Raw genomic sequence first — 13655 nt, forward strand, 5'->3', positions numbered from 1 at the left:
CAGCTACGCTGCCTACGTCCCAACACCCCCATTCCCCCCTCCTCCATACCCTGTCCGCAAAAAAACAAAAGTGTCAGAAAAATCTGCCAGAGACTTTTGACTTTGGACACCGTCTAAACGATAAATGCGGGCGTCTCGGCAAGAAACAGCTGAAAAGCTTCTTCCTATATTAATGCCTAAATACATACCCCTAGCTAGCTCTTTTCAAATGTAGGCTTCTTTTTCAATTAAATAGGCCTCTAGACAGTGCAAATGGTCAATGTTTAATGCATTAATGAAATGGGCTTTCGAGTTGAAAATAAGCCCTGCTTCCTGACAAATTCTGTTGCTCTTAATCTTCAGAGGAAATTGAGATGGAAATTTAAGCAGCTATGCTACCTCGCTCTTTATGGAGCTGGCGAACAGATGCAACTGCGAAACCCTGCAGCAACTCAACATCAGTCCAGCAAGTAGCTACTAAGCAGAAGGCAAAAGCTGCACAAAGGGGATTCTGCGGTGAGGAAACAGCTGTGGCGTGAAGTAGTGTAATGAAATTCTTTGAAACAAAAGGCATGTTAAATATTTGATGCGTAAAGGAGATAGGTAACATGTAAGCAAAGCTTTTAAATATACAGTATGTCTTCTTCCAATGGTTACTATAATGATCACACAAGTTTGCAAGTTAAAAATGCCTTGCTTATTAATTAAAATTAAGACTAAACCTATAATTTTTGTCTGTGAAAGTGACTGCAGCCTATCTATACCCTGGGTGTTGAATATGAAGATTTCGACTATCGGTTGGTTCAGGTGCTCGGTTCATGGGAGGCCGATGGACTTTTCCCAGCACGGCCATGCTCTGATCTCTGAAGCAGGACTGCTGGAAGTCCCCGCTTAGGTAATCCATGGTCTGCATCACATTATTCTGGCTGGATGGGCCGGCTCCAGCTCTGTAATGAGTTCCTCCTGCACAATCTAGCGGCGCTCCTGCTGGCTGTCCCCCGTGGAAAGGCATGGCGAGGTCCTGGGACCCAGAGCTGTCACTGTTGGGTGTGGGCAGAATGTTATTCCAGATGGGCTGGAAATAGTGCCCATTGGTATATGGCAAGGGTCCCTGCAACCCATTCACAGGTGGAGAAGGCGTAGGCTTCTCGATGGGGGGCTTCAAGCTGAACGACTGGCCCATGCACAGTTCTTGAGGGTAGTTTGAAGTTTTGCCAGGAAAACTCTGCCCTGCGATCTCTCTCTGAGGGTGCTTCCCTGCGAGTCCAGCAGGCCCAGCAGCATCCCCGCACATTTGCTGCAGATGTGCAAGCTGGTGCTGGTTCCACGCAACCGATTTGATTTCGTTCTGGTACGCGGGCGGCACCCTGTTAATATTCACCATGGGCACATTAACAGAGGCAGGAGGAATAGCAGCAGCAGCATGATCTACAGGGTTTACTACACAGGAAGGCATGGGTGTAGGGACATTGTGAGTAGATACCCTGGTACTTGCATTGATAAGCAGGTTGCGACTTATAGGGCTGGGGTTTGCAATCTGTCCCTCACATACTGAGGTAGTGCTAATGCCAGCTCTGGCCTGGCAGAACTGGTTAATCTGGTGCACAATGCTGCTCAGGTCCGGTGGCTGGTTCTGCTGCAGGGTGGCAGCCATAGAGAGGGGAATGGTTGAGGTAGACACGGTCACATTCGGCGGCGCATCTGCATCCGGCATCTTTCTGCTTCCATGTAAACCTGGCTGCAGCAAAGGGTTCGGGGGGTGCTGCAGAGTCTGGTGTGCCATGGTCTGAGGATGCTGCAAGCCCTGCGGCTGCTGCATATTCTGAGGGTGCGGCAGCGTCTGCGGTATCCCCTGAGGGTGCGGTAAGCTTTGTGGCTGTGGTATACCCTGAGGGTGCTGCAAAGTCTGTGGCTGCGGTATACTCTGCGGGTGCGGCAAAGTCTGTGCATGCTGGAGAGCCTGCTGGCGAGCAAGCGCCTGGGGGTGGGTTAAAGTGCTAGGTGCAACGTATGGTGTGGAAGGGGGATTCATCATCGCTTCCGGCAGCAGACGCGTGCGTGTCCCGTCAAAGTCTTTGATAATTCCTTTTGCTGGAGATTTGACTATCGCCAGGAGGCCTGTTTTTGTGGTGGCCTGAGACGGGTAGGGACTGTACCTCTGGCCCGAAGTATCAAGTCCGTTCACAGTACGGCGTATGTGTTTCCTCTGGGGAACCTTGACACTGTTTGGAAAAATTTTTATAGTCAGTGGATTGTTGGCGACCTTCTTAGCATAAGCATCCAATTCTGCTGGGGTAGGATACTGTGCAGATCTCATTTTCTGTGTAGTGTCCCCTGCGGAGAAAGGAAATTCGTCAATACCGATTCTGGTAAGCAAGGGATCAACTCCAGGGCAAGACAGTTGCACAACAAGGGTAGAAAATCTCCAAGGAATCAAGAGGCAAGAACTTCATCTTCCCAGACCGGCAGATCGTGTACCAGGTACCTCATTCCCTTTATTACCTGGTGACCAACACAACCCCCAGTTCAGCTTAAGGCAAGACCTCCCCAGGGAAGCAAAACGAAACCAGTGTTTTGATCAGAGTATGTTTACAGTTGGACAAAAACAGGTAACATGCTATAAACATCGGATTGTCTCCAGCTTGAAATATTTCTTACGGCTTGCGGTGGTGGGCTAGTTTCTATTCTCTTAATTTAAGGCTGCCTCCCCATGGCTCTTCAACCCATTCTCAGTATCTTTACCATGTAATTCAAAATCAGAAAGTTATGAATTAAACATTAAACCCGTGTAATGCTGAGGTGGGAACCATACGAAGCACTTCAGCTCAAGCCTCCATTTACATCCGAGTTCTTTTCTAGATGCTGACATCTGAAAGCACTTTGAGTGTTTTTTTGTCCATTAGGAAGCCCTTGTCAGTCCAAATTCAGCAAATGGAAGGAGGCTACACGTGCGTTATTTTATGGCTTGCAATTATTTCTTCAGCTGAACTTTCAGTGTGGCACCTTGCTAAGGACAACATCCTCGTATCACACAGCAAAACTGCGTGATCACCTCACAAGACTGAAAACATGCTACTCCCCAGACAGAGACAAAAGACTTCTGGAGACAGAGGTGTGGTTTCACTTACTCACGATTTACCAGATACCTACCTTGCCCACAAGCTTGAAGTGCTTTCGGAAAGAACTTCAGAAATCTAGGGAAACGGTTGTGCCTCTCTCTCGCTATAATCATATTCCAAGCAGAGAGCTGGGCCGTTCCCGTACCACAGCTCTGCTGCTTAACTCCTATGGGACTACTGCTTTAGAAGTGATTTTATAATCTTCAAATAATGGCTTAGAGCTTTGACAATCCGATTTTGCTTTTGATTGATTTTTTTCCCCCCACCTTGCAAACGGTTTACTGGAAAAAAAGAAAAAGCCTGCCCTTTTTGCTAAAATTTTCAGCATCCCCATGCCATCTGCTGCTGTGCTGAAAGAACGGGAAATGCAGCAGCCAGCTCCTCCAGAGCCCAAGAGCACCCCAGCCCCATACCTGGCCCTCTGACCCAAGGAAATCTAATGCTCCAGTAAAGAGCTTGATGCTCCCAGGCAAACAGCCCTCCCCCTTGAAAATCCACCTCCGATTCTTTTAAGCAAATTGCCTCCAAAAGGTTCCTGAACACAGCTCAAGTCTGAATACCAGCCATCTCTCTCTGCATCCTGCAGCTTCCAGTCTTCACAGGTGAGGGAGAGCAGCACTGCTCTAAGAGCACTCACTTTCAGAAAGTAAGGGCCAGAAAATGGAAAATAGGATGGATACCAAAAGAAAGGATAATTATAGAAACATTAAAAATATCTTTTATGAAATAAGCAGCTTTGCAAGCAGGCTGTCTTGCATCTCTAGCACAGCACGTACCACAGCGCCGGTTATGCTCTTACTCTCTGTGCTGTCCAAACACTGGCACATACCACCCTTTCTCTTAATCAAAGGAAATGCTCATTTGATATTAAGCTGAACATCCTCTCTGTTCATATCCCTGTACCTGCCGCTGCAGGCAGGTGGTTTATATCTGTCCTTTTGAGCGAGATGCTATGCTCCTAATGGAGAGAAGAGCCTCTGAATGGAGTTTGCCAGTACTACCTTGACTCAACAGCCAAGGCCTTCATGAGCTTCCCAACCTTTATTTTTAGCATTGCCCACACCCATTAAGTTCTGCTTCTTTCCCAAGAGATGACCCTTGCAACTCACCGTGAATCAGAGAAGAACCATCAACAACGGACAAAGGAATCCACTCCTGTCTCATATTATGGTTTATGTTACAGTTACGGCCATTGTCACATAAAGCTTTTATTTTCAGATGAAAAATTAAGTAGATCCTTTAAGACACCTTTACCATCAAAATTTCCCAGCCTGGTTTACATTTCTATAGGCATATCAGCAAATTAGGTGGTAAACATAACAGAATAGATACACTGAATACTCTTTTACCCAAGCATCTATTTTTCTGTTATAAGGGAACTGTGATGGAAGCTTTTAGAAAGCAGCTAAAACAGCAATGTTTGAACAGGCTGCGGCTATCGGTTACAACACATCTGTAATCCCAAATCTGGAAGAACTCCTTCCTCTGACGAGAGAAAATAAGCCCCCAGTCAAACTGAAATGATGCACCAACATCAAGTTTGGCATCCTACCAAATGGCAAACCATCTTTTAAATACCTTGGACAGGATCTTCTGAAACCAACCACCATTTCAAACGGAGCCCGTTTTGCGTACAGCGAAGATTATGCTCCTTTTACTATGGACTAATTCAGCCATTTAACTTAGGCCTGACCAAGGCGATGTACGAGTGCCCCAACGTGCTGCTTAAAATGTGCTTTGCCAGTAGTTCCACAGGCAAGATTTGGTGACTGGAATAATTAAGGCAACAAACAAAAATTAGGAGAAAGGAGAAAGGCATTATGGGGCGATCAAGAGTCTGAATATCCCCTACAAAGGTCCTACAAACCAGTAAAGAACAATTAGGTCTGGTTACTAAGTGAATGGAAAACCAGCTAGAACAGACCGAAAGAAAATGCTGGTATTAGAATACCACAAGTGCAAGAATTCTGGATCAGGCCATAAAATGACGAGGAGGATGGCAGATGAACAAGCTACATTAAGAAAACAATGGGACAAGCTCCACAAAGTTACCTAATGGTAAATGCAAGGCAGATTACTTTTGTTGAAAAGCAATTACTTCATGTTTACTATAAGGTAAAGCTGTGCATATGAGCAATTACCCCAATAAATCGGTGAGCTGCAAGTTCACACTCCTGCTAGTCCTGTGGCAACCAATTCAGCTGGTCACATTCCTGTGCGCGTCTCACCGCTGGAGCTATTTTTATCATGAAATAAGATATATTTCTCTGCCTCATCTCAGCGCTAATGTAACATTTTTTAAGTGCATTTCACATTAAGGCTTTAAAACCCACTGCTTTTAAAACTGCCTACGGTTAAATTTTCATTAACATTAAACAAAATACAAACAAGCCTTCAGGATTCCTACCCTAATGAGAGCATCTGTGTTGGGACAAGCAAAAAACAGCTGTGCCCATCTTCTGCATAAAAATCTCAACTGCAGCAGTTTCTCTACAGGCTTTACAGAAAGAGCCCTCACCCCTAGAAAGGACTCGATTTTAGCTGATGACCCCGTATTCAGTCCCAACCTGCTCTGCTCTCTTTTGTTCCCCCCCCAAAGCTCTCCAAGAAGCACCTTTCACCTTGACTTTGCACCACTGTCACGAAAAAATCACCCTTTTTCTGCCAGGCCCTGTAGCAGCGCCGCTATGTCCGACAGCAGCTGCGGGCACTGCCCGAACAGTCTTGCCTCAAGTATCCTGATTGACTGGTCAGGTTTATACTGGAGTCACCGGGAGAAAGGAGAGAATATCACTACGGAGTCAGTGAGAAATCCCCTGCGTGGATAAGGACAAATTTCAGCGTTAGCCTTTCCTGTGATGCAGGTTGGAATTCAAAGAAAAATACTGAAATTGCAAGTCCCGTAGAGATCAGTTTCTAAAGGAAAAAATATGTGCATATTAATCTACAAAACTCCTACTGCACAGACCATCTTTAAGAAAAATGCCTCTTATTTCAAAGTGAATAAGAACAAAAAAAGATAACTGAGCTAATGTGGATTTTTAAGCATTAATAAGAAGTCTGATCCAGAAAACTACACTTAAAAAATTATTAATACCAACATCATAAGTCTGAATAAAGGCTATCATGTGGAGTTCTGTGCCTTTTATAAAAGCAATAGCACTATTATTAAAGCCCGCTTCCAACCCCCCATCAAAAGTCACAAGTCACCGTTCATTAAAAACGCTCATTAACTCAGCTCTCCTTTGGCCAGGGGCTAGACTACTTGTGCATATACAGTACGGAGAGAAATGCACCAATTAATCTTACACACATCTGCACCAGGGGTGAGCAAGGTCTGTACGAGCAGTTTCATTTTCCATATAAATCAGAACAAACTGGAACAGCTGAGCATTACCACTGCCAGCCAGTGCCTGCCAGCTACTTTATGTCCTAAATTCTTTTAAATGCAGTACCCGAAGCTCTTCACTAACCAGGATACAGCAGTGCTTTTTCTGCATGGGGATAAGCAGTTCTCAGAAACAGCATCAGGTACCATCAGTTAAGAAACTGCCCACATACCAGCACGCTACCTCGTAAATGTGTAATTAGCAAATACCTGATTTAGGCACAGCTACCCTCACATGAACCTCAACAATTTGCTTTCAGAACTAAGCTTTCCAATCCGCCAAAGAAACTTCACGTAATGCGAGGACCTAGTCATGGCCTCACCACAATAGCCTACCTTTTGAAAAAGCATATTTTGGTCAGCAAAGCTCGAACTGGAAATGGAAAAGAGAAAGGAGGAAAATGCCCCGTTTCGTGCCGCCTAAGGAAGTCCTTTTGTGAGTAAAGATTTTTACTATTGCTGAGTGCGTCACTACCGCTACCAAGCCCATGGAGTCAGCATAAATGCTATGCAAGCGCTGGAGGGGAACGCACCTGTGTACGTGAACAGTGTCGTTCCCCTCTGGCAGGACTTCAAGCATGTCACCCTTAATTGCAAAATTTTCTTACCTATTTTCAGTAGCACCACAAGTCTTAACATAGTAACAATTTTAGCTATAACTGGAGTGTAAATTACTTGGTTTTAAAGAGCAACGAGTCCATCAGCAAACTGAGGGTACAGAGATCTCCCAATGCACATTTCAAATACAAGAGACAGGTCACAGCCCTAAGAACCAAGTACACAGATCTTATGTAGAAACCCTGGTATTTCTGAAATTTCAGCTGAACAATCCATGTGCAACTTCAGTGATAAAGAGGAGAGACAGAGCAAGATTTAAAAAAACCTCTAGCCAGTAAACTTACATTCCCAAGCGTAAGTTCTTAAAAATACTAGTACAACTATCAAAAAAATGACTGAAGTTATCAAAAAAGAATTATCAGAGTACTCTGCAGACATAATTTCAGAGGCACCAAAGACACATCAGAAAGAAGATGGAAACTTTGAACTTTAGTAATTTGGGCTAGATCACTAATATTTGCAGTATACGCCCCAGGTATGTAGAACAACAGAGCTGCTGACCTCAAAAGGTTTGCATTAGCCTGATCCAACTTTTATTGGTGTCTACGAGTAATTAAACGAATGGAAGTGAAAGAGAGTCAGGAAAAAGTTGTGTTAAGAAGCAAGTCAGCTGGCACACTTTTAGCACAAAATATTTTCAGCAAAGAGGCACGAATCTCACAGAAACCTCACTTGCATTTCATCTTGCTGTGGTTAAAATTAACCTTTATAAAGCCAGGAAGGGGGGAGAGCTTGCTGCACACACGTGAACCTCCACAGCGATTTCTCAGAGCCATTATTGATGGATGCCTTGAAGGCAAAACAAAAAGAAAGACTCTAACATTAAATAGTTTTTCCACTGTATCCTGAATGTTTATGTCACAGCTGTACCAGAGCCAGATTTAACAGTTAACCACATCCTGCAGACAAAACGTCACTCACATTTCTGAAGTCCAGTGTTCATCTGCGTGTAAGAAAGAAGCTGAAAGGAGAGGTCACCTGGTCCTGGCAGACAGGCCAGCATGGCAGACAGGCACTAACACAACATGGGGCATTCACTCCTCTGCACACTGCAACAACAGAGAGACAATTCAAAGTTATAATACAAGGAGGAACAGAGAAAAGAAAGCGGCAAAGAGCCATCCCTGGGTGAAGGCCTGACCAAGCACAGATGCGTGACCGCTGCTCCGGCCCTTACTGCACCTCGTAACAGCAACAGAAATACTTCAAGAAGTGGGTCACCTGCAGGGTTAAAACTAAAATAGCCATCTCGCTCTCCTCTGCTGCTTGACACACAGAGGATAATCCGTAACTCTGTCCTCAAATTTCAAAGGTGGTTGTTATGAATGGCAAAGAAACCACCATCATTCATTTTACTATATATTGAAATGCGCTGGCTATCTACCAGGTATAGCCAAAGCAAATCCTCTGGAGAAATCCTGTCAACTGCTCTTTTACATTTAATAAAAAGGCATGGCATGCATAAATTGAAGGCAAAGTATGCAGCACTCTGCCTCGTGGCAAGATTAAGCTGCATGCTACAGCTTGTAATTTCTGTGGTCCATTAGGCTGAAAGATGAATGGCTACAACTTCCTTCATTTCATAGGAGACTCGCTAACCTGCGCGGCTCTGGGTTAGACAAATGGCAAGACGTGCCTTCTGCACAAAAGAGCTGCAGAGGTGCCACCATCCTCTACTGCAGAGGTTCAGCATTTATGAAATCAAACCTCAAAATGAATGCACGGAGCACTAAAGCTCTTTATATATAAACACTGCACAGCTACCCTCAAATCCCATCATCAGCATACAGATACAAGGGGGGTTTCCAGCAACAAAGATAACTCGGGCTCAAAGTCTCCCAACGTTACTAGGATTACGGAGAGAAATTTGAGTTGGAACAAGGCCTCTAGAGGTCACCTGGTCCAAGCCCCTGCTCAACCCCCCCTTGCTGTAGCTACTGGGGCAAGCCACAGCCAGCCATGAGCACTTTAGAAAGCTCTGGGAAATGGGGTGGCTGAGCCAAGCTGGAGAAATCAGTTGACTGCTCCTCCTTGCCCAGATCTCCACAAGCATCAGTGCCGCTATACAGGGAGTGCTTTTGCCAAAACACCCAAGGAGCAGCTAGAAAGGGCTTGGGGCTTGTTATATGGCCCCCAAAACATGGAAAGAGTTGAAGGCCTCAAAAGTTATAGGCTGGTTTAATTTCAGTCGTTGTTTCAAAACCCCAATTAAAACAACTGGGAAGGCATTCAAAGATCAAGACAGGTGAAGCAGAAAGCTCGAGACTGGCACGAGAAGCCACGGCTGCGGAAACCCCGCAGAGGCCACTTCTGAAAGAGTCGCACTGTCGAGGACTGCATAAGCAATGTCAGTGAAACCTTTGGATGACACCCGATGCGGCAACGTCAGCGCTGCGTCCTGGATAGCACCACCGCCTTCCTGCTCCAGAAAGCTCCAAAAGCCAATTTCTCTGCAGGCATGTTTTAAAGACTTTATTTGAAACCTAACCTCCGACCACCGTCACAAGTCAGACGGCCCAAGGAGTACCTGCACCGATACAGCCAACAGTGTGGACTTAAAGCTTACCCGTAACACAGCAATTACTCACTGTGCGTAATTCATTAGCTCCATGTTTGCATGCATCTCCTCAGTTCAACACGCAAAGGCTGATTAAGCCAACGGCCAAGAAATCTCATACAAACATTAATTTATGAAAACTTCTGCATCTTCACTGTGCAAGTGCTCTCAAAAGCTGACTGAGTGTTGCTGAGCAAGCCCGTTGGGTGCCACTGTGACTAACAATTAAAAATAATTTTGGACACTGAATGTCAGCTTGACAACTCCATGCTACTGCCCATTCACCCTACCCGCTCAGAGTAACAGTGACTCAGTGCCACGAGAAACACACACACAACCTCACCAAGCCGCAGGGCCGACAGCGCAACCGCTAAGAGAACAAGTTTACATTCATTCTCCATTTCATCCCTAGGAGATAGTAATGACTGCACTACTGTAAGGTCAAGATTTGTAGTTGTAAAACCTTGTAAAAAATGTCGAAACCTGGATTTTCTTCTCACCCTCTGTAGCAGGTGGAGTTCTTGGAGTCTTTCAGAAAGTTTTCAGAAACGATGACTGAAGACCTGTCACATCCACAACTTAAAGGAATTGCTTTAGGAACTGAGAAGTTGCTCGACCTTTATAGATGAGATTCATTCATTACTATAAGCATGCAATGTTCAGTGAAACTTCCCAAACAGCCTGTGGGCAGCAGTTTCTTGTCCCAAATCATGCCCAGCAAGACCAAAAAGACAAAACAAGAATCCAGCTCCTTTTCATCAGAAGCCAAAACCACTGTGAGTTGCCAGAGCTTTACCTGAGTAAGCAACAGAAACACGCACAGTCAGCAAGAAAAAATAGTAATTGTATTTTCCTTTTTTTCCTCATTTCATCAACTTCAGAAGACTGGCAAAAACAAGACCTATTTCTCAGTGAAAAGCTGACAAACAAAATTAAGAGCCTTCACCATAGCCAGAAAACCATCAGATCACACCATTCGCATATTCACCTAAGCATCTACTTTTTAGTCCAGTAATGTCTGACGCCAGCCCAGGATTACTTCCCATCCCTGCACGGCCAAAGGAGCTCGGTGTCTAAAACATTACTTAACCGATGACAAGTTTTGTGCGCAGCCCCAAAAGAGAGAGAAGTGCTCTGCAGCACAGCACTGCACTCAACGCGGCTCTTTGACTGAACAAGTAGCATTTCTGACAGCAAGATATGCGGAGGGTTTGCTCACCTGCTCCATCATTAATGCTCATTACAGCCTGAACACTGTGACTCTTCGAGTAAGCCTCTTGCTGAAGTGCCACAGAGAGGCTCAGCGCCACGCACACAGCAATAAACAGGATAATGGCACATTAGGAGAGAGAACAAGTGATTAAGAGTGGTCACAGCATTCGATTCAGAATAGCCAGGCTTCTGCAATAAGACAGCAGTATTTCCTTGAAGGTCAAAACATGTATTTACAGAAGCTTTAGCTCCAATAGAGAGAGTAATGTTTTAGAGAGGGCTATAAAGCAAGTTGTTCCTGCAGGTGGATAATCATTTTAGGCAATGCCAAAGGTTCATAAAAGACTGGGGTGGCAATAATCATTTTAAAGGAAATACTGGACATACAAAAATCATTTTAAGTAGAAGCATAAAATCATTCTTTTAGCTTGATTTGCAATAACCAAATTGATGCCATCTAGGTCACTGCTGAGCATTAAAAAAAGAAATTCAGACTTATATAGAAGTGCTGACCATAACTCCATTGCTGAATTCCATAATTAAAATCCTGCTCCAATTTTTGTTCTCTATGAAATAAATACAGTTTTTCAAAATTGAGATCTCAGTATTTGAAAACAAATGCATTTGAAGTATCTTTACAAACAAGCCCGTTCATTTTTTGTTAGAGATTAATTAACATTTATTCCCTTTGAGATACTCGGCACCTGACTACTTTCTGTCCTGACTGATCTTCAGCACGAGCTAGCACAGACAACTCCAACACACCACCCAGCTAAAATGAACCGAAATCCCCCGCATGGACTGTATTTGGGATTGAGGTGAGCATTAATGGCTGTCTCAAACTGCTGTTAGGCACAGTCTCAGGTCGGCAGCGCAGGTTCCTGAGACAAAGGCAGCTGGGCCCATCGTCCCCTCCTGTGCTAGGCTTTATTGCTTCTCATTAGTCCAGAGCAGGAGATAAATTGAACTTGGCATGTCAAGACTTCTCACTAGCAGACTTGGCTCCACGGCGGCAACTTGTGTGGGCACCAGCACCTGCAAATCTCCCCGTGGGGCTGCTGCCCCAGCCCCTCCGAGGATGGGTGGTGTGTTACTGGGGGAACTGGAACGGACACGGTGAGTCAGGAACTGAGGGGTTTTTGCACTGTACCAGGCTCAGTAACACTATCACTAAACCAAGTCAGCTGCAAACTGGAGAGCAAGCTGACCAGTAGGCTTTGGCACCCAGCAATGGAGGGCACCTGTAAAAACCTTACCTTTAAAGTTTTAAAATTGTATTCTAAACTGGTTCTGTATATTGCCAAACACAGCATAACGAGCTCTGTCTTGAAAAGATAAAGTACATTTCTAGAGAAAAACAATCATTAGATTGGAACAAATAAATAAATACCCTTCTTTGAAGTGATTTTAATTTAATCTGGCTGCAGGATATAATGTTCCCAGCGCACATACTGCAGGACGCTCTATGAAACAGTTAGCAGGTTTAGACACATGAACATTTTTTTTTCCTCCTAAGATTTATTAATAATTAAATCAAAGCATGTTAAGCTTAAGAGGGATTTGCAGTGCTTGGGATTTGGGGGCGACTGCCACATCCCCACAATGACTGTTACATTCAGCCTTACCCGCGTTATCGGAGTGCTTTTTGGTCCAGGCAGCAGTGTCCCCTGCACTGATTTTCAGAGTAAGTCCTGTCACCACCAAGGCTCACCAGGTAGGACGGAAAAACTCACCTCCACCCACTGCCCAGGGCCACCCTCCTCCCTGTAGAGCTAAGAATCAGTTCCAGTAAAACTTACCATGATATTGCCTTTCTGGACTAAAAATATATAGTATTTTCTGGCCGATATTCAAAGATTAATATTGCCTCTGCCAGATCCAGTGCTCCTCAGGCCAGGGGAGACTTTTACAAGCTAGAGTAAAACCTAGGTGTAAAGCAACTTGGTACTACTAGGAAATTTCTAATACTCTAACACAGCTTTATCATTATATAAACAGACCACATATGCAGAATTATTGCCAAATTTTTAAATATGCCAGTTTCTGAAGCTCCCAAGAGGTCTTACAGGGTAAGCGCACAAAGAAAACACTCCCCACAAACCATCCCTGGCCAGTGAAATATGGGAAACAGAGCTGGTTTAGACGAAAGCGAGCTGGTGAAGTTTGAAGTTAGGTTCCTGAAAGTAAACACGCATGTTTGAAATTCCACGATTAACTGCAGGCTTGTTCACAAAGCTCGGGTCTGAGAGGAAGCAGGAGCATCTACCCACACACAAAAGAAAAGCTCCAAACTATTCCAAGTTTCCAGCACCCTGGGGTCCCGTAAGCTGTGCGAGGGTTGTTAAGCGCTTGCGGCTGACTGATACGCTTCGCTTCTCCTCGTTATTCACAAGGTAGCCCCGTGAAATTCCATAACCACTGGTGGGATTTACAGCAACCCCCAAGCGCACACAGCACATTCCAAGTTCAGCATATATAAATGCTGCAAACAAAAACAAAAACTAACTCGGGTTGTGAAGTTTCTTTGGTACAAATGTCTGTAAGAGCTTGCCAGGAAACATAATTGAATCCAGGCCAATTTTCATGCTCCAAGGGAAACTCAGTGTCTCATTTACGCCCCGGCAGGCTGCTCAAGACCACATGAGACTCATTCCTTTTCCCCTCTCCCAAAGTAACCTAAAATCTAGGGGCTTCAAAAATTTGCTCGTGTCAACGGCAGACACTGACCCCCCCCCCCACCCCCCCGCCACCACCCCGCCACCCCACCGCCATCCCACCTCCA

General features: G+C 44.8%; 1 protein-coding gene across 1 annotated transcript; it reads right to left on the minus strand.

Moving 5' to 3' along the window:
- Positions 1-21: 21 nt before the first annotated feature.
- On the minus strand, positions 22-8153 carry FAM222B (family with sequence similarity 222 member B). Its single transcript, XM_009278155.2, has 2 exons — positions 8026-8153; positions 22-2313 (listed from the first exon to the last, which is right to left on the minus strand). Exons 1-2 carry the CDS (start codon positions 8105-8107, stop codon positions 734-736), a joined length of 1662 nt encoding a protein of 553 aa, XP_009276430.1. The 5' UTR covers positions 8108-8153; the 3' UTR covers positions 22-733.
- Positions 8154-13655: the final 5502 nt, after the last annotated feature.

Source organism: Aptenodytes forsteri, unplaced genomic scaffold (assembly GCF_000699145.1).
Source record: "Aptenodytes forsteri isolate BGI_AS27 unplaced genomic scaffold, ASM69914v1 Scaffold66, whole genome shotgun sequence".
NCBI lineage: Eukaryota > Metazoa > Chordata > Aves > Sphenisciformes > Spheniscidae > Aptenodytes > Aptenodytes forsteri.

Bases quoted from the DNA above. Each gene is read 5' to 3' on its own strand.
- FAM222B (XM_009278155.2), bottom strand. From the start codon at position 8,107: ATGCTGGCCTGTCTGCCAGGACCAGGTGACCTCTCCTTTCAGCTTCTT. The intron at 2,314-8,025 runs GTGAGTGACGTT...CTTTCTCCGCAG, and splicing joins GAACACTGGACTTCAGAAAT to GGGACACTACACAGAAAATG.